This window comes from Carcharodon carcharias, chromosome 29, assembly GCF_017639515.1.
Source record: "Carcharodon carcharias isolate sCarCar2 chromosome 29, sCarCar2.pri, whole genome shotgun sequence".
NCBI lineage: Eukaryota > Metazoa > Chordata > Chondrichthyes > Lamniformes > Lamnidae > Carcharodon > Carcharodon carcharias.
Window position 1 is genome coordinate 2,021,721 of NC_054495.1, and position 21,911 is coordinate 2,043,631.

The 21,911-nt window shown below is 48.3% G+C and overlaps 1 protein-coding gene across 1 annotated transcript in view; it reads left to right on the forward strand.

Annotated features, from left to right (window-relative positions):
- LOC121271093 (CD276 antigen-like) overlaps positions 1-20,643 on the forward strand; it is a 31,299-nt gene extending 10,656 nt beyond the window's left edge. Inside the window, exons 2-7 of the mRNA XM_041176835.1 lie at positions 4,557-4,609; positions 7,006-7,356; positions 11,692-11,991; positions 13,958-14,089; positions 19,100-19,156; positions 20,274-20,643. Coding sequence (XP_041032769.1) covers positions 4,558-4,609; positions 7,006-7,356; positions 11,692-11,991; positions 13,958-14,089; positions 19,100-19,156; positions 20,274-20,311 — 930 coding nt within the window. The 5' untranslated portion in view covers position 4,557 and the 3' untranslated portion in view covers positions 20,312-20,643. The remainder of the gene's footprint in view (positions 1-4,556; positions 4,610-7,005; positions 7,357-11,691; positions 11,992-13,957; positions 14,090-19,099; positions 19,157-20,273) is intronic.
- The last annotated feature ends 1,268 nt before the right edge of the window (positions 20,644-21,911 follow it).

Genomic DNA, 21,911 nt, shown 5'->3' on the forward strand with positions numbered 1-21,911 from the left:
CTGGAGTAGAGAAAGGTACTAATTAAATTCACCTTCCAAAACAACTCCTTTGATCTGAAAAGTATATGGATACTTTAAGACCTTCCCTTGTTTACTGGTTGCTTTCCAACCTTTCTTTGATTTGGGGATTTACATGAATAATTTAATCCCCTTAAGAAGGCAACTGCAGACATTTTGTCTCCATCGAGGAACTCATAAAGGGGTTGCACTCCATTGTTTAATGTTTGCCCACTTCTAACTCTGACCTTATTAAATAAATACAGGCTGCCCTTTGAATTCCATTCACTTTAGGTCTGTTTATCAACCACTTAAACTCAGTTTCCACCACCCCTCCCCATTTATCTTGCATTTAAAAGTTATCTGTGGAATGTTATTTTGTTGTAGGCCGAATGCCCTGCTGTAGGTCAGAGGCTTGTAGTAGGACAGAGGTCTGACATAGGCCAGAGGCTTGCAGTAGGCCTAAGACCTGTAGGATAAAGACTTGTGGTAGACAAGAGGCCAGTACAGAGGTCTACACAAGACAGAGGCATGTAATAGGCCAGAGGCCTGCACAAGACAGAGGCCTGTCTGAGGCCAGAGGCCTATGGTAGGCCTGAGGCTGTAGAAAAAAAACTTGCGGTAGGCCAGAGGCCTGCGCAGAGAAGAGGCCTGCATAGGATAGAAGCCTGCAGGCCTGACATAAGCCAGAAGTAGGCCTGAAGTCTAGTAGGACAAAGACCTGTGCTAAGCCAGAGGCCTGCAGTAGGCCAGAAGCCTACTTAGGACAGAGAATTGTGGTAGGCCAGGAGTCTGCAGGACTGGGCTCTGTTAGGCCAGAAGCCTGTAGTAGGACAGTGGCTGCATAGACCTGAGGTCTGTAGGGGGCCAAGACCCGTGTATAGGACAGAGACTTTAGTAAGCCTGAGGCCTGTGAGTACGGGGTGGGTGGAATAGGGAATGTTCTTCCCTTCCACACACAGCGCCAGGTTGAAATAGATGTCCATTGTCAGTTGACGGTCTCCATTGCTGAAGGTGCATCCCAAATCTTCCCTCCTGCCCCACTTGATAGTCAAGTGCCCCCCATATCCCCAGGCTTATGGAAGCAGCGGTCGGTCAATGACCAACCTCCTGCTAACTTTTATAGTAGCCGTGAAGGGGCAGCTGTCGAGCACAAGTTGAAACTGGGCTGGGGAAAATCCCTCAACAAAACTTCCAAGGCAGATGCACCCTTCACCTCCGCAGAGAATAATGCAGAAAATTCTATTAAGGGCCACACAGAGTTAACCAGAGACCATTAATGTTATGTCCCACTCATTCTGAGTCAGAACATTGTGGGTCTGAGTCCCACCCCAGAGGCTTGAATACGAAATCCAGTGTTTGACACTTTAAGGTACTTTCCCTTAGCTAGTAGCTGAGCGAGGCCCAGATGGGTAACTTAATCACACCGACCAGGCAGAGGAACATCACGGCTTCTGTTCCTGGGTCCATTCCCCATCGGGAGCTCGGTCGCGCATACTTGACCTCAGGTCCCTCACTTCAAAGGGGGCAGAGGGCCGAGCCAGAGGGTGGGACGGGCAGGTGAGGTGGTGGTGGGACGGAGCTGGGCAGAAAAGTCTTCCAGTTCATCCCCAACATCCCTCACCCTTGACCTATGGGCAACTCACCTGCCATGGCGATGCCTGCTGTGGTCAATTTTTTTTTTATTCGTTCACAGGATGTGGGCATCGCTGGCTGGGCCCACCATTTATTGCCCATCCCTAATTGCCCCTTGAGAAGGTGGCGGTGAGCCGCCTTCTTGACCCGCTGCAGTCCATGTGGTGTAGGTACACCCACAGTGCTGTTAGGGAGGGAGTTCCAGGATTTTAACCCAGCGACAGTGAAGGGACGGCCGATATATTTCCAAGTCAGGATGGTGAGTGGCTTGGAGGGGAACTTCCAGGTGGTGGTGTTCCCCATGTGTCTGCTGCCCTTGTCCTTCTAGATGGTAGAGGTCGTGGGTTTGGAAGCTGCTGTCTAAGGAGCCTTGGTGAGTTACTGCAGTGCATCTTGTAGATGGTACACACACTGCTGCTACTGTGCGTCGGTGGTGGAGGGAGTGAATGTTTGTGGATGGGGTGCCAATCAAGCGGGGCTGCTTTGTCCTGGATGGTGTCGAGCTTCTTGAGTGTTGTGGGAGCTGCACTCATCCAGGGCAAGTGGAGAGTATGTCCACAAAGTGCTGTAAAGTGGATCACATTACTGTCATTCTATGTTACCCATTGTCCCTCCCAGTGTAGATTTATCTCTGGGATTTATTTCCCCTTCACTGAGTTCCGCTATTTTTCCTGTGCTCTCCCCGTCTATAACTATTGTACCTGCCTGTGTTCCTGTGGATGGATTAATTGAAAAAGACCTTGCATTGATATAGCACCTTTCCCGATCTCAGGGTGTCCTTCACAGGCAATATTCCACTGTCGTTAAGTCGGAGAAGCAGTGGCCAGTTTACGCACAGCAAGCTCCCACAAACAGCAATGAGACAATCACCATTTGCAGGTTTCATTTTTTCTTTTAGTGATGTTTGTTGGCCAGGACTCGAGGAGAATTCCCCTCGGATTGGCCGTGGAATCCATTTTGTCTCCCTGGGAAGGGAGACTCTGTTTTTAATGCCTCCTTGGAAAGCCAGCACCTCTGCCAGTGCAGCACTCCCACAGCCCCACATTGGCAGTGCCCCCAGTCATGTGTTTAAGCCTCTGCAAGTGGTGCTCGAACCCACAACCTTCGAATGGGAGTGTCACTCACTGAGGCAGAGCTGAGTGCAGAGAGGGACACACGGATTGAAGAGAATCGGGAAGAGAACCAGAGGAGGGAGATGAGGAGAATTTTTTTTTTGGACACAGCGAGTTGTTGTGATCTGGAAGGCGCTGCCTGAAAGGAAGGTGGAAGCAGATTCAAGTCGAGGTGGAGAAACTCTGGAAATAAAATCCCTCAGCAGTTTGCTTTTAAGAAATATTTTGATTTTTTTTTTAAATAAATGTGGGGACATGCCCAAAATAACATGGGGATTTCCCCGGTTGTTGAGTAGGAATCTCACAGTTAACTTGTTTATAATCTCTCCTGACCTTTAGAACTGCACCTGCTGTGACCTTTACCTAAACTGCGTTTACTTTTAGAATAAATACCAGAATCTTACAGCACAGGGAGAGGCCATTCAGCCCATCGGGCCTGTGCTGGCTCTTTGAAAGCTCTATCCAATTAGTCCCCACTCTTCCCCTGTTCTTGCCCCCATAGTCCTGCAAATTTTCCCTTTCAAGTATTTATCCAATTCCCCCTTTTGAAAGTTCCTATTGAATCTGCTTCCACCGCCCTTTCAGGCAGCACCTTCCAGATCACAACAGCTCGCTGTGTCAAAATAAAATTCTCCTCATCTCCCCCTCTGGTTCCCAATTCTCTTCAATCTGAGTCCCTCTGGTTACCGACCCTCCTGCCGCTGGAAACAGTTTCTCCTCATTGACTCGATCCAAACCCCTCATGATTTTGAACATCTCGATTCAATCTCCCCCTTAACCTTCTCTGCTCCAAGGAGAACAATCCCAGCTCCTCCAATCTCTCCACGTTCGAATAGGTTGGAGAAGCTGGGACTGTTCTCCTCGGAGAAGAGAAGGTTGCGAGGAGATTTCGATAGAGGTTGTTCAAAATCGTGAGGGGCCTGGACAGAGTAGAGAGGGAGAAACTGTTCCCGCTGGTGGGAAGGATCGAGAGCCAGAGGGACACCGATTTAAAAGGTGATCGGCAACGACATGAGGACAATCCTTTTCACGCAGCGAGTGGTTAGGATCTGGAGTGCGCTGCCCGAGAGTGTGGGGGAGGCAGATCCAATCGTAGCTTCCGGAAGGGGAATTGGATCATTAGTTAAAGGGAGAAAAACGTGCAGGGCTCTGGAGAAAAGGCTGGGGGAGCGGGACTAGCTGAGCTGCTCTTGCAGAGAGCCAGCATGGAAATGATGGGCTGAATAGCCTCCTCCTATGCCGTAACCATTCCTTGATTCTATTGTATGGACAGGTTGTCTATTGGATAATATACGAGCATACGAGTTAAGAGCTGGAATAGGCCACTCGGCTTCTCGAGCCTACTCCGCCATTCAACGAGATCATGACTGCTCTAGTTTTTGCTTGTCGATCTCCGATATTTCGATAGGTGAAGTCCTGACAGCCAGGAAAAATGTTTTTCCACAAACATGATATGTTCATCATCCCTGAGATTGCTCTTCATGGAGTTTTGCTTGTGACAGTGCCCTCGAGATTAGTTTGTCAACCCCATAGGCCCGACGCATGCAGTTGTCCATTCAGTTACTTGGCTTTGCACCCAAAGCGTTCGTTGCTGGCAATTAGAGAGAGCTCAACGCCATTTGTTTCTCTTGAAAGGTTTCGGAAGTGGAACGTGTGCGTGTGTGTGTGTGTGTGTGTGTGTTTGGAGGGGGGGCAAAACAGACAGAAACAAAAGCAGATGTTTTGGCGCGACGAACATGGAGCCTGTTTTTGTAGGCCGAGAGCTAAGTCGTCCTTGCTGTTCATTAATATTCTCATCGCCTTTCTCTTTAGGATGAAGAACTGGATTGTCGGTCTGCACCTTGCCGTGAGCTGTGTGGCAGCAGGTGAGAATACAAGCGTGTGCCTTCCTGTGGCGGGCGTGTTTTCACTGGGAGGCCCCAGGCTTGAGCTGAGGCCTAAGCTTCAGGGTGGCAGCAGGCGAACAAATGAGACAATCGGGAAATAGTGTTTGGAAAAATGAGATGTTGGGAATATCCCTGCCTGTCACCGTGATCTCATGGCACTCAATCACAACAAAAACCTGCATTTCCATGGCATCCTGAACTTAGTCAAACCATCCTAATTAAGCCCTTCACATATTGGATGTGATGCTGAGGCACATAATTCAGCCAAAGATTTTAAAGAGACTCTTAAAGGAGGGAGAAAATGAGAGAACAGAGAGAGAGAGAGAGGACGAAAGAGAGAGAGAGAGAGAGAGAGAGAGACGGAGATGGGGGTTGGGGGGGGCAGGCTAATGTTGGCAAAGAGATTTAGGGAGGGATTTCCACAGTTTTGGGCCCCAGGCAGCTGAAGGCACAGCCACCAATGGTGGAGGGATAGAAATTGTGGTATGTTCAAGAGGCCAGAATTGGAGGAATGGGGTAACTTCTGTGTAGAATCATAGAGCACAGGAAAAGGCCATTCAGCCCATCATGCCTGTGCCAGTTCTTTGAACGATCTATCCAATTAGTCCCACTCTCCCTGTTAGCTCTTTCTCCCCACAGACCTGAAAATGTTTCCCCTTCAAGTATTTATCCAATTCCCCACTTTGGAAAGTTCCTATTGAATCTGCTTCCACCGCCCTTTCAGGCAGCGCCTCCCAGATCACAACAACTCGCTGTGTCAAAATAAAAATTCTCCTCATCTCCCCCTCTGGTTCTTTTCCCGATTCTCTTCAATCTGTGTCCCTCTGGTTACCGACCCTCCTGCCACTGGAGACACTTTCTCCTTATTGACTCTATCCAAACCCCTCATGATTTTGAACGCCTCAATTCAATCTCCCCCTTAACCTTCTCTGCTCTAAGGAGAACAATCCCAGCTTCTCCAGTCGCTCCACATGAACTGAAGTCCCTCATCCCTGGAACCATTTAAGTAATTCTCCTCCACACCCTCCCCAAGGTCAGGACATCCCTCCTGAAGTGGGTGGTGGCCAGAATTAGATGCAATTGAAGAGCAATCTAATTGAGGGGTTTAAGAAGATTGGAGGATTTGATAGGATCGATAGAGAGTAACTGTTCCCTCTGGTGAGGAGTTTGAATCCAGAACCAGGCGACAGAATCTTAAAATTGGAGCCAGGCCGTTCAGGGGGTGATGTCAGGAAGCATTTCCTCACACAAAGGGGAGAGGAAATCTGGAACTCTCTCTCCCCCAATGAGAAAGCTGTCAAGGCTGGGAGGGGGTCAGTTCAAAATATCCAAACTGTGATCTCTGAAGGCAGAGGGGCAGGTTAGTGAGGTGGTGAAAAAGGCATATGGGACACTTGCCTTTATCAAATGAGGCATAGATGACAGAAGTAGGGAGATCATGTTGGAGTTGTATAGAACCTTGGTGAGGCCACAGCTGGAGTACTGTGTGCAGTTCTGGTTGCCACATTATAGGAAGGATGTGATTGCACTGGAGGGGATGCAGAGGAGATTGACCAGGATGTTGCCTGGGATGAAACATTTTAAGTTATGAAGAGAGATTGGATAGGCTTGGGTTGTTTTAGTTGGAGCAGAGAAGACTCGGGGGGGCGGGGGGCGACCTGATCGAGGTGTACAAGATTTTGAGGGGCATGGACAGGGTGGATAGGGAGCAGCTGTTCCCCTTAGTTGAAGGGTCAGTCACAAGGGGGCATAAGTTCAAGGTGAGGAGCAGGAGGTTTAGGGGGGATGTGAGGAAAAACATTTTTTAGCCAGAGGTTGGTGACGGTCTGGAATGCACTGCCTGGGAGGGTGGTGGAGGCAGGTTGCCTCACAGCCTTTAAAAAGTACCTGGATGAGCACTTGGCATGTCATAACATTCAAGGCTATGGGCTAAGTGCTGGTAAATGGGATTAGTTAGGTAGGTCAGGTGTTTCTCACATGTTGGTGCAGACTCGATGGGCCGAAGGGCCTCTTCTGCACTGTGTGATTCTGTGATTGATTGATTTTTGTTGGGTTAAGGGGATTAAGGGTGATGGAACCGAGGTGGGCAGATTCCATGTACAGTTGTAACAAGACTTCCTGACTTTTATATTCCATCCCTCTCGCAACATACCCCTTGGTTTCCGTGCTGTCCCTGCACGCTGAGTTTTTGGGCTGCTCCTGGCGGTGGAATGTTCCGGTCCTGCCGGAGCCAGTGGCCTTCTGAATGGCTCACTATTATATGGCCCCATCCCCCATTATGACGGGGCAATAAAATTCTGCCCGACGCGATCTTGTGTCCATGGACACCCAGATCCCGCTGAGAGTTTTTTGTCACTGTTCTCTGTCTCCTTCAGCTACAGGTACTCCCCTGATCCTGGGAATTATCAGCGAGCGGGTGCTACTGCCATGTAGGTTCAACATGAGCAGGGGTCAGAACGCATCTGATTTGCACGTGCTGTGGCAGACAGCAGAGAACCAACTGGTTCACGCGCAGTTAGGCGAGAGTGAATGGGATACGACCCAGGACCTCAGGTACAGAAACCGCACGCAGGTTCTGGTGGCGAGGATCTCTGAGGGGAACCTGTCCCTCGAACTCGATGCTGTGAGGCCGGCAGACGAAGGATTATACAGCTGTATCGTGCTGGTTCTCGGTGACAAGGGACGTTCCAAGGAACAAGAGACCAAAGTCCACCTGGTCGCAGCAGGTAAAAGATCTGACAAACCCCATCTCCGTGGATTTGACATCGTCCGAGACTCTGCCCCTCCCAACGTTCCCCGCTCGCCCTTCCCCCTCGTGTTGCTTCCTGACCGGCATGGCAGGTCTTGTGGGGTAGTGGGCAGCAACCCTGCCTCCACGTCACAAGCTCTGGGTCCGAGTCCCGATCCAAAGCGTGATGGCCAAGGGAGGTGTGTTCAGAAGACAGCAAATCCTTCCAACACACAGCAGGAGGTAAGAGTGGCACAGATTCCTGGTCACCCAGAGCTGAGCAGTCACTGCACAGCAACAGCTTCCTCCAGCCCCTACAACCCTCCCTATCTCTGTAACCTCCTCCAGCCCCTACAACCCTCCCTATCTCTGTAACCTCCTCCAGCCCCTACAACCCTCCCTATCTCTGTAACCTCCTCCAGCCCCTACACCCCTCCCTAGCTCTGTAACCTCCTCCAGCCCCTACAACCCTCCCTATCTCTGTAACCTCCTCCAGCCCCTACAACCCTCCCTATCTCTGTAACCTCCTCCAGCCCCTACAACCCTCCCTATCTCTGTAACCTCCTCCAGCCCCTACAACCCTCCCTATCTCTGTAACCTCCTCCAGCCCCTACAACCCTCCCTAGCTCTGTAAACTCCTCCAGACCTTACAACCCTCCCTGTCTCTGTAACCTCCTCCAGCCCCTACAACCCTCCCTATCCCTGTAACCTCCTCCAGCCCCGACAACCCTCCCTATCTTTGTAACCTCCTCCAGCCCCGACAACCCTCCCTATCTTTGTAACCTCCTCCAGCCCCTACAACCCTCCCTATCTCTGTAACCTCCTCCAGCCCCTACAACCCTCCCTATCTCTATAACCTCCTCCAGCCCCTACAACCCTCCCTATCTCTATAACCTCCTCCAGCCCCTACAACCCTCCCTATCTCTGTAACCTCCTCCAGCCCCTACAACCCTCCCTATCTCTGTAACCTCCTCCAGCCCCTACAACCCTCCCTATCTCTGTAATCTCCTCCAGCCCCTACAACCCTCCCTATCTCTGTAACCTCCTCCAGCCCCTACAACCCTCCCTATCTCTGTAACCTCCTCCAGCCCCTACAACCCTCCCTATCTCTGTAACCTCCTCCAGCCCCTACAACCCTCCCTATCTCTATAACCTCCTCCAGCCCCTACAACCCTCCAAGGTCTGTGCGCTCCTCCAATTCTGATCATTTGAAGTGTAGTCACTGTTATAATGTAGGAAATGGGGAACCCTAATCTGCACAATAGCGATGTTATAATTGACTCAGATCATCTGTTTTTAGTGATGTTGATTGAGGGGTAAATATTGAACCCAGGACACCGGGGAGAACTCACCCCTGCTCTTCTTCCAAATAATGGGCAAGCCGGGGCCTTGATTTATTGTCACTTCTGAAGAATGCCTTCTCTGAGTGTAGCTCTCCCTCAGCAAAGAAAGTGACGTCTGGATTATGGGACTCAATTCTCTGGATTGGGGACTGAACCCACAACATTCTGATTCTGACACTGGAGGGGGAGAGAGAAAAAGAGACATAGAGAGAAAGAAACTAGAGAGAGAAAGAAACAGCGAGAGAGAGAGAAAGAAACAGCACGAGGGAGAGAGAGAGAAAGAAACAGCGTGAGAGAGAGAGAGAGAAAGAAACAGCGCGAGAGAGAGAGAGAGAGAAAGAAACAGCGTGAGAGAGAGAGAGAGAGAAAGAAACAGCGAGAGAGAGAGAGAAAGAAACAGCAGGAGAGAGAAACAGCTTGAGAGGGAGAGAAACAGTGAGAGAGAAAGAGAGAGAAAGAAACAGCGAGAGAGAGAGCGAAAGAAACAGCGAGAGAGAGAGAGAAAGAAACAGCGAGAGAGAGAGAGAGAGAAAGAAACAGCGAGAGAGAGAGAGAAAGAAACAGCGAGAGAGAGAGAGAAAGAAACAGCGAGAGAGAGAGAGAGAAAGAAACAGCGAGAGAGAGAGAGAGAAAGAAACAGCGAGAGAGAGAGAGAGAAACAGCGAGAGAGAGAGAAAGAAACAGTGAGAGAGAGAGAGAGAAAGAAACAGCGAGAGAGAGAGAAAGAAACAGCACGAGGGAGAGAGAGAAAGAAACAGCGCGAGAGAGAGAAAGAAACAGTGCGAGAGAGAGAGAGAAAGAAACAGCGAGAGAGAGAGAGAAAGAAACAGCACGAGAGAGAGAGAGAAAGAAACAGCGCGAGAGAGAGAGAGAAACAGCGCGAGAGAGAGAGAAACAGCGCGAGAGAGAGAGAGAAACAGCGCGAGAGAAAGAGAGAGAAAGAAACAGAGAGAGAGAAAGAAACAGTGAGAGAGAGCGAAAGAAACAGCGAGAGAGAGAGAAAGAAACAGTGAGAGAGAGAGAAAGAAACAGCGAGAGAGAGAAAGAAACAGTGAGAGAGAGAGAGAAAGAAACAGCGAGAGAGAGAGAGAAAGAAACAGCGAGAGAGAGAGAGAAAGAAACAGCGAGAGAGAGAGAAAGAAACAGCACGAGGGAGAGAGAGAGAAAGAAACAGCGCGAGAGAGAGAGAAAGAAACAGTGAGAGAGAGAGAGAGAAAGAAACAGCGAGAGAGAGAGAGAAAGAAACAGCGAGAGAGAGAGAAAGAAACAGCACGAGGGAGAGAGAGAGAAAGAAACAGCACGAGGGAGAGAGAGAGAAAGAAACAGCGCGAGAGAGAAAGAAACAGCGCGAGAGAGAGAAAGAAACAGCGAGAGAGAGAGAGAAAGAAACAGCAGGAGAGAGAGAGAAACAGCTTGAGAGAGAGAGAAACAGTGAGAGAAAGAGAGAGAAAGAAACAGCGGGAGAGAGAGCGAAAGAAACAGCGAGAGAGAGAGAGAGAGAAAGAAACAGCAAGAGAGAGAGAGAGAAAGAAACAGCGAGAGAGAGAGAGAGAAAGAAACAGCGAGAGAGAGAGAGAAAGAAACAGCGAGAGAGAGAGAAAGAAACAGCGAGAGAGAGAGAGAAAGAAACAGCGAGAGAGAGAGAGAAACAGCGCGAGAGAGAGAAAGAAACAGTGCGAGAGAGAGAGAAAGAAACAGCGCGAGAGAGAGAGAGAGAAAGAAACAGCACGAGAGAGAGAGAGAGAAAGAAACAGCGCGAGAGAGAGAGAAAGAAACAGCGCGAGAGAGAGAAAGAAACAGCGAGAGAGAGAGAAAGAAACAGCGAGAGAGAGAGAAAGAAACAGCGAGGGAGAGAGAGAGAAAGAAACAGCGAGGGAGAGAGAGAGAGAAAGAAACAGCGAGGGAGAGAGAGAAAGAAACAGTGAGAGAGAGAAAGAAACAGAGCGAGGGAGAGAGAGAGAGAAAGAAACAGAGCGAGGGAGAGAGAGAGAGAAAGAAACAGCGAGGGAGAGAGAGAGAGAAAGAAACAGCGAGGGAGAGAGAGAGAGAAAGAAACAGCGAGGGAGAGAGAGAGAGAGAAAGAAACAGCGAGAGAGAGAGAAAGAAACAGCGAGAGAGAGAAACAGCGAGAGAGAGAGAAAGAAACAGCGAGAGAGAGAGAAACAGCGAGAGAGAGAGAGAGAAAGAAACAGCACGAGAGAGAGAGAGAAAGAAACAGCGCGAGAGAGAGAGAAAGAAACAGCGCGAGAGAGAGAGAGAGAAAGAAACAGCGCGAGAGAGAGAGAGAGAGAGAAAGAAACAGCGAGAGAGAGAGAGAGAAAGAAACAGCAGGAGAGAGAGAGAAACAGCTTGAGAGAGAGAGAAATTGAGAGAGAAAGAAACAGCGAGAGAGAGAGAGAAAGAAACAGCGAGAGAGAGAGAGAGAAAGAAACAGCGAGAGAGAAAGAAACAGCGAGAGAGAGAGAAAGAAACAGCGAGAGAGAGAGAGAAAGAAACAGCACGAGAGAGAGAGAGAAAGAAACAGTGCGAGAGAGAGGGAAAGAAACAGTGCGAGAGAGAGAGAGAGAAAGAAAGCGAGAGAGAGAGAGAAAGAAACAGCGAGAGAGAGAGAGAGAGAAAGAAACAGCAGGAGAGAGAGAGAAACAGCTTGAGAGAGAGAGAAACAGTGAGAGAGAAAGAAACAGCGAGAGAGAGAGAGAGAAAGAAACAGCGAGAGAGAGAGAGAGAAAGAAACAGCGAGAGAGAGAGAGAGAGAGAAAGAAACAGCGAGAGAGAGAAAGAGAGAAAGAAACAGCGAGAGAGAGAGAGAGAGAAAGAAACACAGAGAAGATAGACAGACAGGGAGAGAGAGACAGAGATAGCCACTGAGTCCTGGCTGTCAAAGGAGTACAGGACAAGAGAGCACCATCTAAAAATGGGAAGATTTTTAGAAAACCAAATAAAAAATGACTGATTGCACTGTAACAACATTATGTCATTCTACGTTTTAGCTCACTTCAGTCGCCCAGTGATATTGGGACCACAACAGGAAGCTATTCGACCAGGTGAGGAAGTGAACCTCACCTGCCAATCCTCAGGCGGGTACCCGAAGCCACTTGTTAATTGGACGGACGCCGGGGGCAACTTGCTGCCTGGACAAAGCCAGGTGGACACGACAATGCAGCCTGACCCAGTCAGCGGCCTCTGGAATGTGACGAGTGTCCTGCGAGTGAATGTAACTGTGAACTCCACCTTCCTCTGTTCCATCTTCAACAAGAGTACTCGAGAGAGCAGGACAGCTCGTTGGAAATGTAATTTCAATCATGAATTTTCTTGGTGATAAGATGTACAGTGGAGATCAAATATGTTTTTTTACCTCCCACTCTTGACTATTCCAATGCTCTGCCGCCCAGCCTCCCATCTCCGACCCTCCATAAACTTCAGCTCATCCAGAACTCTGCTGCCTCCTGTGTCCTAACTCGCACCGAGTCCCATCCACCCATCGTCCCCTGTCACTCGCTGACCCACACTGGCTCCCGGTCTGGCAAAGCCTCCATTTTAAAATTCTCATCCTTGTTTTCAAATCCCTCCACGGTCTCACCCCTCCCTATCTCTGTAAGCTCCTCCAGCCCCTACAACCCTCCCTATCTCTGTAAGCTCCTCCAGTTCCTACAACCCTCCCTATCTCTGTAAGCTCCTCCAGCCCCTACAACCCTCCCTATCTCTGTAACCTCCTCCAGCCCCTACAACCCTCCCTATCTCTGTAACCTCCTTCAATCCCTACAACCCTCTCTATCTCTGTAACCTCCTCCAGTTCCTACAACCCTCCCTATCTCTGTAACCTCCTCCAGTCCCTACAACCCTCCCTATCTCTGTAGCCACCTCCAGTCCCTACAACCCTCCCTATCTCTGTAACCTCCTGCAGCCCCTACAACCCTCCCTATCTCTGTAACCTCCTCCAGCCCCTACAACCCTCCAAGATCTCTGCGCTCCTCCAATTTTGGCCTCTTGACCATCCCCCGATTCCCATCGCTCCGCCATTGGCGGCCGTGCCTTCAGCTGCCTGGGGTCCTGAGCTCTGGAATTCCCTCCCTAAACCTCAAAGTATTTCCAGTGGGAGCGATCTCCACATTCTCCCCACTCTCTGGGCAAAGAGGTTTCTCCTGAATTCCCCATTGCATTTATTAGTGACGATCTTATATTGATGGCCCCTAGTTCTGGACAAGTGGAAACATCTTCTCTACGTCTACCCTATTGAAACCCTTTCATCATTTTCACAGAATCACAGTATCACAAAATCTTTAAGGTACAGTAGAAGGCCATTCAGCCCATTGAGTCTGCACTGGGTCTCTGAACGAGCATTCCACCTAGTCCTAGTCCCCTGTCTTATCCCTGTAACCTTGCACGTTCTCTCTTTTCACATAGCAATCCAATTCCCTTTAGAATATCTCAATCGATCCTGCCTCCAACACCCTTTCAGGAAGTTCGCTCCAGACTCCAACCACCTTCTGGGTGAAAAAATGTTTCCTCACGTCACATTTACTCCCTTTGCCAATTATTTTAAATCTGTGCCCGCTAGTTCTTGATGCTGTCTTGATTGGGAACAGTTTCTCACTATTTACCCTGTCCTTACCCCTCAGGATCTCGAATTCCTTGATCAAGTCTCCTCTCAGCCTTCTTTTCTCCAAGGAAAACAGTCCCAACCTCTCCAATCTATCCTCATAGCTACAGCTCTTCATCCCGGGAATCATTTTGAAGATCTCTATCAGGTCACCGCTCAGCCTTCTCTTTTCTAGAGAAAGGAGCCCCAGCCTGTTCAATCTGTCCCGACAGTTTTAACCCCTCGGTTTTGGTATTGTTGTCAAATTTTCTTTGTGCCTTCTCTAGTTACTCTACCTTTTTATAATAGGGAGACCACAGAGGGTTGGCAGGCTGTTTATCTCTGCGCTCCAAAATTCCGGCCTCTTGAGCATCCCCCGATTCCCATCGCTCCCCCATTGGCGGCCGTGCCTTCAGCTGCCTGGGGGCCCTAAGCTCTGGAATTCCCTCCCTAAACCTTTCCGCCTCTCTCTCTCTCTCTCTCTCCTCCTTTAATATGCTCCTTAAAAACTCACCTACTTGTCCCAATTTGTTCTAAAACCTCCTTCTGTAGCTCGGGGTCAAATTATATTTGGTAACCTTCCTGTGAGGTGCCTAGAGATGTTTTATTCTGTTAAGATGCTATATAAATGCAAGTTGTTACATTCCCTGGCTCTAAAGTTGTTGCTTTTGATTTAGATTCCTGGAATCCTGATCAGTCTGGCAAGGCCTCAGCACTAATTCTAGTGGCCGTATTGATAGGAGTTGCTCTTGCCTTCACTGTGGGAATATTACTGTACAGAAAGAAGAGATTGGCGTTTGTATATTCAGGTAAGCACCAATGAGGAACTGCTCTGAACGTGAGATTAATTTTTTAAAAATTCATTCATGGGATGTGGGCGTCGCTGGCTGGGCCAGCATTTGTTGCCCATCCCTAATTACCCCTTGAGAAGGTGGTGTTGAGCTGCCTTCTTGAACCATTGCAGTCCATGTGGTGTAGGTACACCCACAGTGCTGTTAGGGAGGGAGTTCCAGGATTTTGACCCAGCGACAGTGAAGGAACAGCCGATATATTTCCAAGTCAGGATGATGAGTGGCCCGGAGGGGAACTTCCAGGTGGCGAAGTTCCCATCTATCTGCTATCCTTGACCTTCTAGGTGGTAGCGGTTGTGGGTTTGGAAGGTGCTGCCTAAGGAACCTTGGTGAATTCCTGCAGTGCATCTTGTAGATGGTACACACGCTGCTGCTACTGTGCGTCGGTGGTGGAGGGAGTGAATGTTTCTGGATGTGGTGCCAATCAAGCGGGGCTACTTTGTCCTGGATGGTGTTGAGCTTCTTGAGTATTGTGGAAGCTGCACTCATCCAGGCAAGTGGGGAGTATTCCATCAGAGACTCCTGACTTGTGCCTTGTAGATGGTGGACAGGCTTTGGGGAGTCAGGAGGTGAGTTAACACACCACAGAATTCCCAACCTCTTGTAGCTTTGCCAAGAAGCCAAAGTGATCTTGGTTGTGTATTTGCTATCGCAGTAAAACCAGAGGCAGCTTTGTGATTTTTCGCCTCATGGCTTGATGTCAGGATAAAAGCGCATGAGGAGAGTGGTGGAGACACAGGATAAAAGAGCGTGAGGAGAGCGGCAGAGACACAGGAAAAAAGAGCGTGAGGAGAGCGGAGACACAGGATAAAAGCGCATGAGGAGAGTGGTGGAGACGCAGGATAAAAGAGCGTGAGGAGAGCGGCAGAGACACAGGAAAAAAGAGCGTGAGGAGAGCGGAGACACAGGATAAAAGAGCGCGGAGACATACCTTGTAGTCATGAAGCATGTAGCATGTAACCTTAGTTGTCAGGTACTAGAATTCAATTAACACAATTATAATACATAGGAAGAAAGTAAATTAAATAACATAAGTTAGAATGACGGGACAGGTGTTACGTTGCAGCTGTGGAATGTGGGGCTTTTGGATGCCAAGGTGATCCATGACAAACACATCTGCAGGAAGTGTTAACAGCTTGAGGAATTTCAGATCAGGATTATTGATCTGGAAGCCGAAAAGCAGACTCTGCGCAACATAATGGGGGGGGGGAAAAATACCTGGATACTTTGTCACACCTCTTAGAAGAAGGTCAACTGTTTTGGTCAGCAGTGAGGGACAGGAGGATGTGACTGTCAGTGAGGCAGCTAATGGGACCGAGCAGACAGTGGTGGACGAGCCTCAGGTTTTGCAATTGTCAAACAGGTTTGAGGTGCTCACAACCTGTGTGGATGAAAGCAAAGTCTGCAAGGTGGATGAGCTGGCTGGCCATGGCACTGTGGTACAGGAGGCCATTCAAGGGGCAGGGGGGAGCAAAACAGAATGCAGTGGTAGTACAGGGTATTATATTCAGGAGAATTGACACTGTTCGCTGCAGCAAAGAGCGAGAGTGCAGATGTTCTGGACATCTGCTCAGGGCTGGAGAGGAACTTGCATTGGGAGGGGGAAGGATCCAGTTGTTGTGGTCCATATAGGTACCAATGACATAGGTAGAACTAGGAAAGAGGTTCTGCAAAGTCTGTATGAGGAGCTAGGGACCAAATGAAGAAGCAGAACCTCAAAGGTAATATTCTCTGGATTATTACCTGAGCCACGTGCAAATTGGCTTAGGGCAAGTAAGGTTAGAGAGATGAATGCGTGGCTCAAAGACAGGTGTGGGAGATGTGGGTTCCGGTTTGTGGGGCACTGGCATCAGTACTGGAGAAAGTGGGGCCTGTACTGTTGGGAATGCAGTGGTAGTACAGGGTATTATATTCAGGAGAATTGACACTGTTCGCTGCAGCAAAGAGCGAGAGTGCAGATGTTCTGGACATCTGCTCAGGGCTGGAGAGGAACTTGCATTGGGAGGGGGAAGGATCCAGTTGTTGTGGTCCATATAGGTACCAATGACATAGGTAGAACTAGGAAAGAGGTTCTGCAAAGTCTGTATGAGGAGCTAGGGACCAAATGAAGAAGCAGAACCTCAAAGGTAATAATCTCTGGATTATTACCTGAGCCACGTGCAAATTGGCTTAGGGCAAGTAAGGTTAGAGAGATGAATGCGTGGCTCAAAGACAGGTGTGGGAGAAGTGGGTTCCGGTTTGTGGGGCACTGGCATCAGTACTGGAGAAAGTGGGGCCTGAACTGTGCTGGGACAAGTGTCCTCGCAAATCACATAATTAGGGAAGTAGAGAGGGCTTTAAACTAAACAAGAGCAGTGAGGGATCAAGCTGGGGTAGAGGTGGCAATTCAAACCATAGAGTCAAGACAGGAGAGCAAAATAGTAAAATGAGAAATGAGGGTCAGAGAATGGCAGGAAAGGACAGAGAGAAAAAACCTAAGATTATATCAACAGTCAAGACCAGATGTATCAAAGGTAACAAAAAGACAAAACTGAAGGCTCTCTATCTGAATGCACGTGGCATTCATAAGAAAGTAAATTAATTGATGGCCCACATTGAAGTAAATAAATATGATCTAATAGCAATTATGGAGACGTGACTACTGGACGACAAAGATTGGGCCCTTAATATTGAAGGATATATGACACTCAAGAAGAATAGCGAGTTAGGTAAAGGTGGAGGGGTAGCACTCTTAATCAAAGGGGGCATTGGTGCAGTAGTTAGAGATGACCTTGGTTCAGGAGATCAGGATGTAGAATCGGTCTGGGTGGAGATGAGGAAAAGTAGGGAGAAAAAGTCATTAGTGGGAGTCGTCTATAGGCTCCCTAAGAGTAGCCACAGTGTAGGACAAAATATTCAAGAATTTGTGCTTGTAATAAAGGGATAGCAATAATGATGGGTGATTTTAATCTACACATAAACTGGAAAAATCAGATCAGCAGTAGTAGCTTGGATGAAGAGCTCTTAGAATGCTTTTGAGATAGTTTCTTGGAGCAGCATGTTCTGAAACCAACCAGAGAACAGGTTATATTAGACTTGGTGTTGTGTAATGTGACAGGATTAATGAATGACCTCAGAGTAAAGGCACCACTAGGTAGCAGCGACCGCAATATGACTGAATTTTACATCCAGTTTGAAAGAGAGAAGAGTGGGTCTAAGACTAGTCTCTTAAACTTAAATAAGGGCAACTATGTGGGGATGAAAGCTGAGTGAGCTGAAGTGAACTGGGAAACTAGGCTAGAGGATAGATCAATAGAGAAGCAGTGGCAGACATTTAGGCAATATTTTAAAGTATTCAAAATAAGTATATTCCTACCATAAAGGAAGATTCTAAGGGGAGGATCCACCATCCGTGGTTCACTAGAGGTGTTAACTGGGGGAGGTGATGGTGTAGTGGTATTGTTGCTGGACTAGTAATCCAGAGACACAGGAGAATTCTCTGGGGACCCAGGTTCAAATCCCACGATAGTGGAATTTGAATTTAATAAAAATCTGGAACTAAAAGTCTAATGATGACACTAACATCTTTTAGGGAAGGAAATCAAAGAGAGGGAGGCAGAAAACAGGAAACTATAGGCCGGTTAACTTGACATCTATCATGGGGAAGTTATTAGAATCGGTCATCAAGGAGGCTATAGCTGGGCACTTAGAAGAGCTCAAAGCAATGGGGAAAAGTCAGCATGGTTTTGTGAAAGGAAAAGCGTGTTTAACCAAGTTGTTGGAGTTTTTTTGAAGGAGTTATATGCGCTGTAGACATACTGTACTTGGATTCCCAGAAGGCATTTGATAAGGTGCCACATCAGAGGTTATTACAGAAAATAATGGTGTAGTGGGTAACATATTAGCTTGGATAGAAGATTGGCTGGCTGGCAGTAAGCAGAGAGTATGCATAAATGGGTCTTTTTCTGATTGGCAGGATGTGACTAGTGGAGTCCCACAGGGGTCTGTACTGAGGCCTCAACTTTTTACAATTTACATCAATGACTTAGATGAGGGGAGTGAAGACATGGTAGCTAACCTTGCAGATGACACAAAGATAGATAAGAAAGTATGTTCTGAAGAAGACATGAGGAGGTTGAAGTGGATATAGATCAGTTGAGTGAGTGGGCAAAGATCTGGCAAATGGAGTTTAATGTGGGAAAATGTGAAGTTGGCAGGAAGAACAAAAAAGCAGTTTATTACTTAAATGGAGAATGGCTGCATAATTCTGAGGTGCAGAGGGATCTGGGTGTTCTAGTACGAGTCACAAAAAGTTAGAATGCAGGTATAGCAAGTAATTAAGAAGGCTAATGGAATGCTCTCCTTTATTACGAGAGGGGTTGAACATAAAAGTAAGGATGTTATGCTTCAGCTATACAGGGAATTGGTGAGACTGCACCTCGAATACTGTGTGCAGTTTTGGTCTCCTTATTTAAGGAAGGATGTAAGGTTTGGAGGCGGTTCAGAGGAGGTTTACCAGATTGATACCTGGAATGAGTGGGTTGTCTTATGAGGAAACAGGCTGGAGTTTCGAAGAGTGCGCGTTGATTTGATTGAAGTTTACAAGATCCCGAACGGCCTTGATAAGATGGACATCAAGAGGATGTTTCCTCTTGTGGATGAGTCCAAAACTAGGGGGCACTGTTTTAAAATTAGGGGTGGCCCTTTTAGGTCAGAGATGAGGAGAATTTTTTTCGCCGAGGGTTGTGCGACTTTGGAACTGTCTGCCTCAGGAGGTGGTGGAGGTGGGGGTAAATGAATATTTTTAAGGCGGAAGCAGAAAGATTCTTGTGAGGCAAGGGAATCAATATCGGGGGTAGATGGGAATGTGGAAATCAAAACACAAGAAGATCAGCAGTGAGCTTATTGAATGGCAAAGCAGACTCGAGGGGCCAAATGGTCTACTCCTGTTCCTATTTCTTATGTTCTTATGTGTTTTGTGTTTTACAGTAACGAGCAACCATGATAATGACCTCAATCTTGAATCTTTAGAGTCCAGGCCCAGTGGTAAGTAGCAAGCAGAGGTTTTGGTGGACTTGGGAGGGGTGTAGGAGAGGCACGGTGGTGGAGGTACATAGATCATGAAAGTATCATGAACAGGTACAAAAGATATCCAAAAAGTCTAATGGAACGCTGGCCTTTCTGTCCCGAGGACTAGAATGCAAGGGGGTAGGAGTCACACTTCAGCATATACAAAGGCCTGGTTAGACCACACCTGGGAGTCACTGTGAGACGCTCTGGGCCCCACACCTTAGGAAGGATGTACTGACCTCGGAGGGAGCGCAGTGTCGATTTACCAGAATAAGACCAGGACTCCGAGTGTTAAATTACGAGGAGAGATTAAACACAAACTCGGCTTGCATTACCCTGGAATTTAGAAGGTTAAGGGAGGATTTGATCAAAGATTTGAAGATATTAAAGGGGACAGATAGGGATCGATGGAGAGAAACTATTTCCCCTGATTGAGGGTGGTGGGGGGGAGTCTGGGACTCGGGGGCAGAGTCTAAAAATGAGAGGCTGACCTTTCAGGAGTGAAATTAGGAAACACTCCTACACACAAAGGGTGGGGAAAGTTTGGAACTCTCTTCCCCAAATGGCAAATGTTCATTTTAAATTGGAGAGATTGATAGATTTTTGTTATCCAAAGGGATTAAGGGATACGGGGCAAAGGCGGGTATGTGGAGTTAGGTCACAGGTCAGCCAGGATCTCATTGAATGGAGGAACAGGCTCGAGGGGCTGAATGGCCTCCGTTTCCTGTGTTCCAAGATTGCAGCCAGACTGCTGCCTGACTTATCCAATTGAAACTGGGAGGTCCATGCTTACCAGAGGGAAAGAGTGCCCAGGATTGCGAAAGAGGTTCAGAATGAGGCTTGCTTGACAATACACAGCTGCTGTAAAAAGAAAAAATATATTTTTAAAATTTATTCACGGGATGCGGGTGTCGCTGACTGGGCCCAGCGTTTATTGCCCATCCCCAGTTGCCCCTTGAGAAGGTGGTGGTGAGCTGCCTTCTTGAACCGCTGCAGTCCATGTGATGTAGGCACACCCACAGTGCTGTTAGGGAGGGAGTTGGATGATGGGATACAAACCTCCGTGTGAAAACCCTGTCGTCTTCTCTTTCAGAAATGCAGAAGATCAACCAGCATGAGGATTGTGTGTGATCTTGGCCTCTCTGGCCTTCGCTGGGTGACAATGGATGTGACTATTAATTCCCTTTGAGGGAGGGATGGACAGCCTCCCCTGGTGGGGATTGTGGGGATCAGGCTGGAGAAGGACACGGGAAGGGGTTTGGCTGCATCAGTCCCATCACGAGCCCACACGCCAACCGCTGAGACTTCGCCTTGCCATTGTCACGATCCTGCGATGCCCCATTCGTCGATCAGCCGAGGTCACCGGACGATCACGCCGTTGGTCCCCCCGGTGGGAGCAGACTGTTGCCTGACGGAGGGCACAGGTGGGCTGCGATTGAGCTGTTACAGATGCCCCTGAGCGACTCTGGGGGGGTGGGGTGGGGGGGAATAGGGAGAAGGCGGTAATGTCATCCAATGTTCCTGCTGCCCCTTGTTAACCCACACGCTTCCCGGAGACACACTCACAAAGGTGACTATGACTGCAATGCTACTACAGTCAAATAGCAGGCCTGAGCTCGCACGCAGGGAATGGTGGTCGTACGCCAGGGTCTTACCAAATGGAGGGTTGAAAGCGTAGAGAATCGGAAAGAAGATTAAATTCCCAACATTTATCCTTTCCAGCATTTTACGTTCCTGACACTATTGTATCCCAATCCTGGGTGCCACAGGCTTTGGGAAGGATGTCAAGGCCTTGGAGAGGGTATGGAGGAGGCTTAGCAGGGATGAGAGGCTTCCTTTCAGGTGGAGAGACTGCAGAATCTGGGATTGTTCTCCTTAGAGCAGAGAAGGTTACGTGGGACGTTTAATCCAGGGTGTTCAAAGTCATGACCAAAAGCGCTGCCTGAAAGGGTGGTGGAAGCAGGTTCAATAGGAACTTTCACAAGGGGGAATTGAAGAAATATTTGAAGGGGAAAAATTAGCAGGACTATGGTGAGGAGGGAGGTGGGGGGGGGAGGGGGGGGCGGTGGGACTAATTGGATAGCTCTTTCAAAGAGCCGGCACAGGCACGATGGACTGAATGGCCTCTTGCTGAGTTGTAAGATTCTGTGAATGTTAAAAGATTGCTGCAGCAGGCTGTAGCTTATAGCTTTGTACTGCAATCATTTTTATATATATATATATATATTGTTAATAAATGATTATCTTTAACTGTTGTGCGATGAGTTATATGGTACCATCAGAACATCCAAGTCTGTGAGACCAGAGCGAATCGGCATTCAATTCTTCTATGGTATTTGGTGAGACTATTTTATCTAGAGTTTCAGAAATGGTGGAAAAGGAGCTGGATGCCTGGCTGAATGGTACATCAAATCTTCACCTCCAAGATCCTTAACATATCCTGGGCCCAGTAGTGAAAAGCTTCCATAAACCTGAATCTTAAGACAGTTACAAGTGATGCACACAAACCCCAGCAACTTTGGCTCCAATCAAGTAGTGACCCCAACACAATAGGAGGAGGCAGCATAGACATGATGGGCCAAAAGGCCTCCTTTTGTGCTGTAACCAGTCTATGATTCTATGAATTCTCTCCTGCATTTGGAGTGATTTACAATGAGGACAGTCTAGAGGGAGCTTTACTCCGTATCTAACTCTGTGCTGTACCTGTCCTGGGAGTGTTGGATGGGGGCAG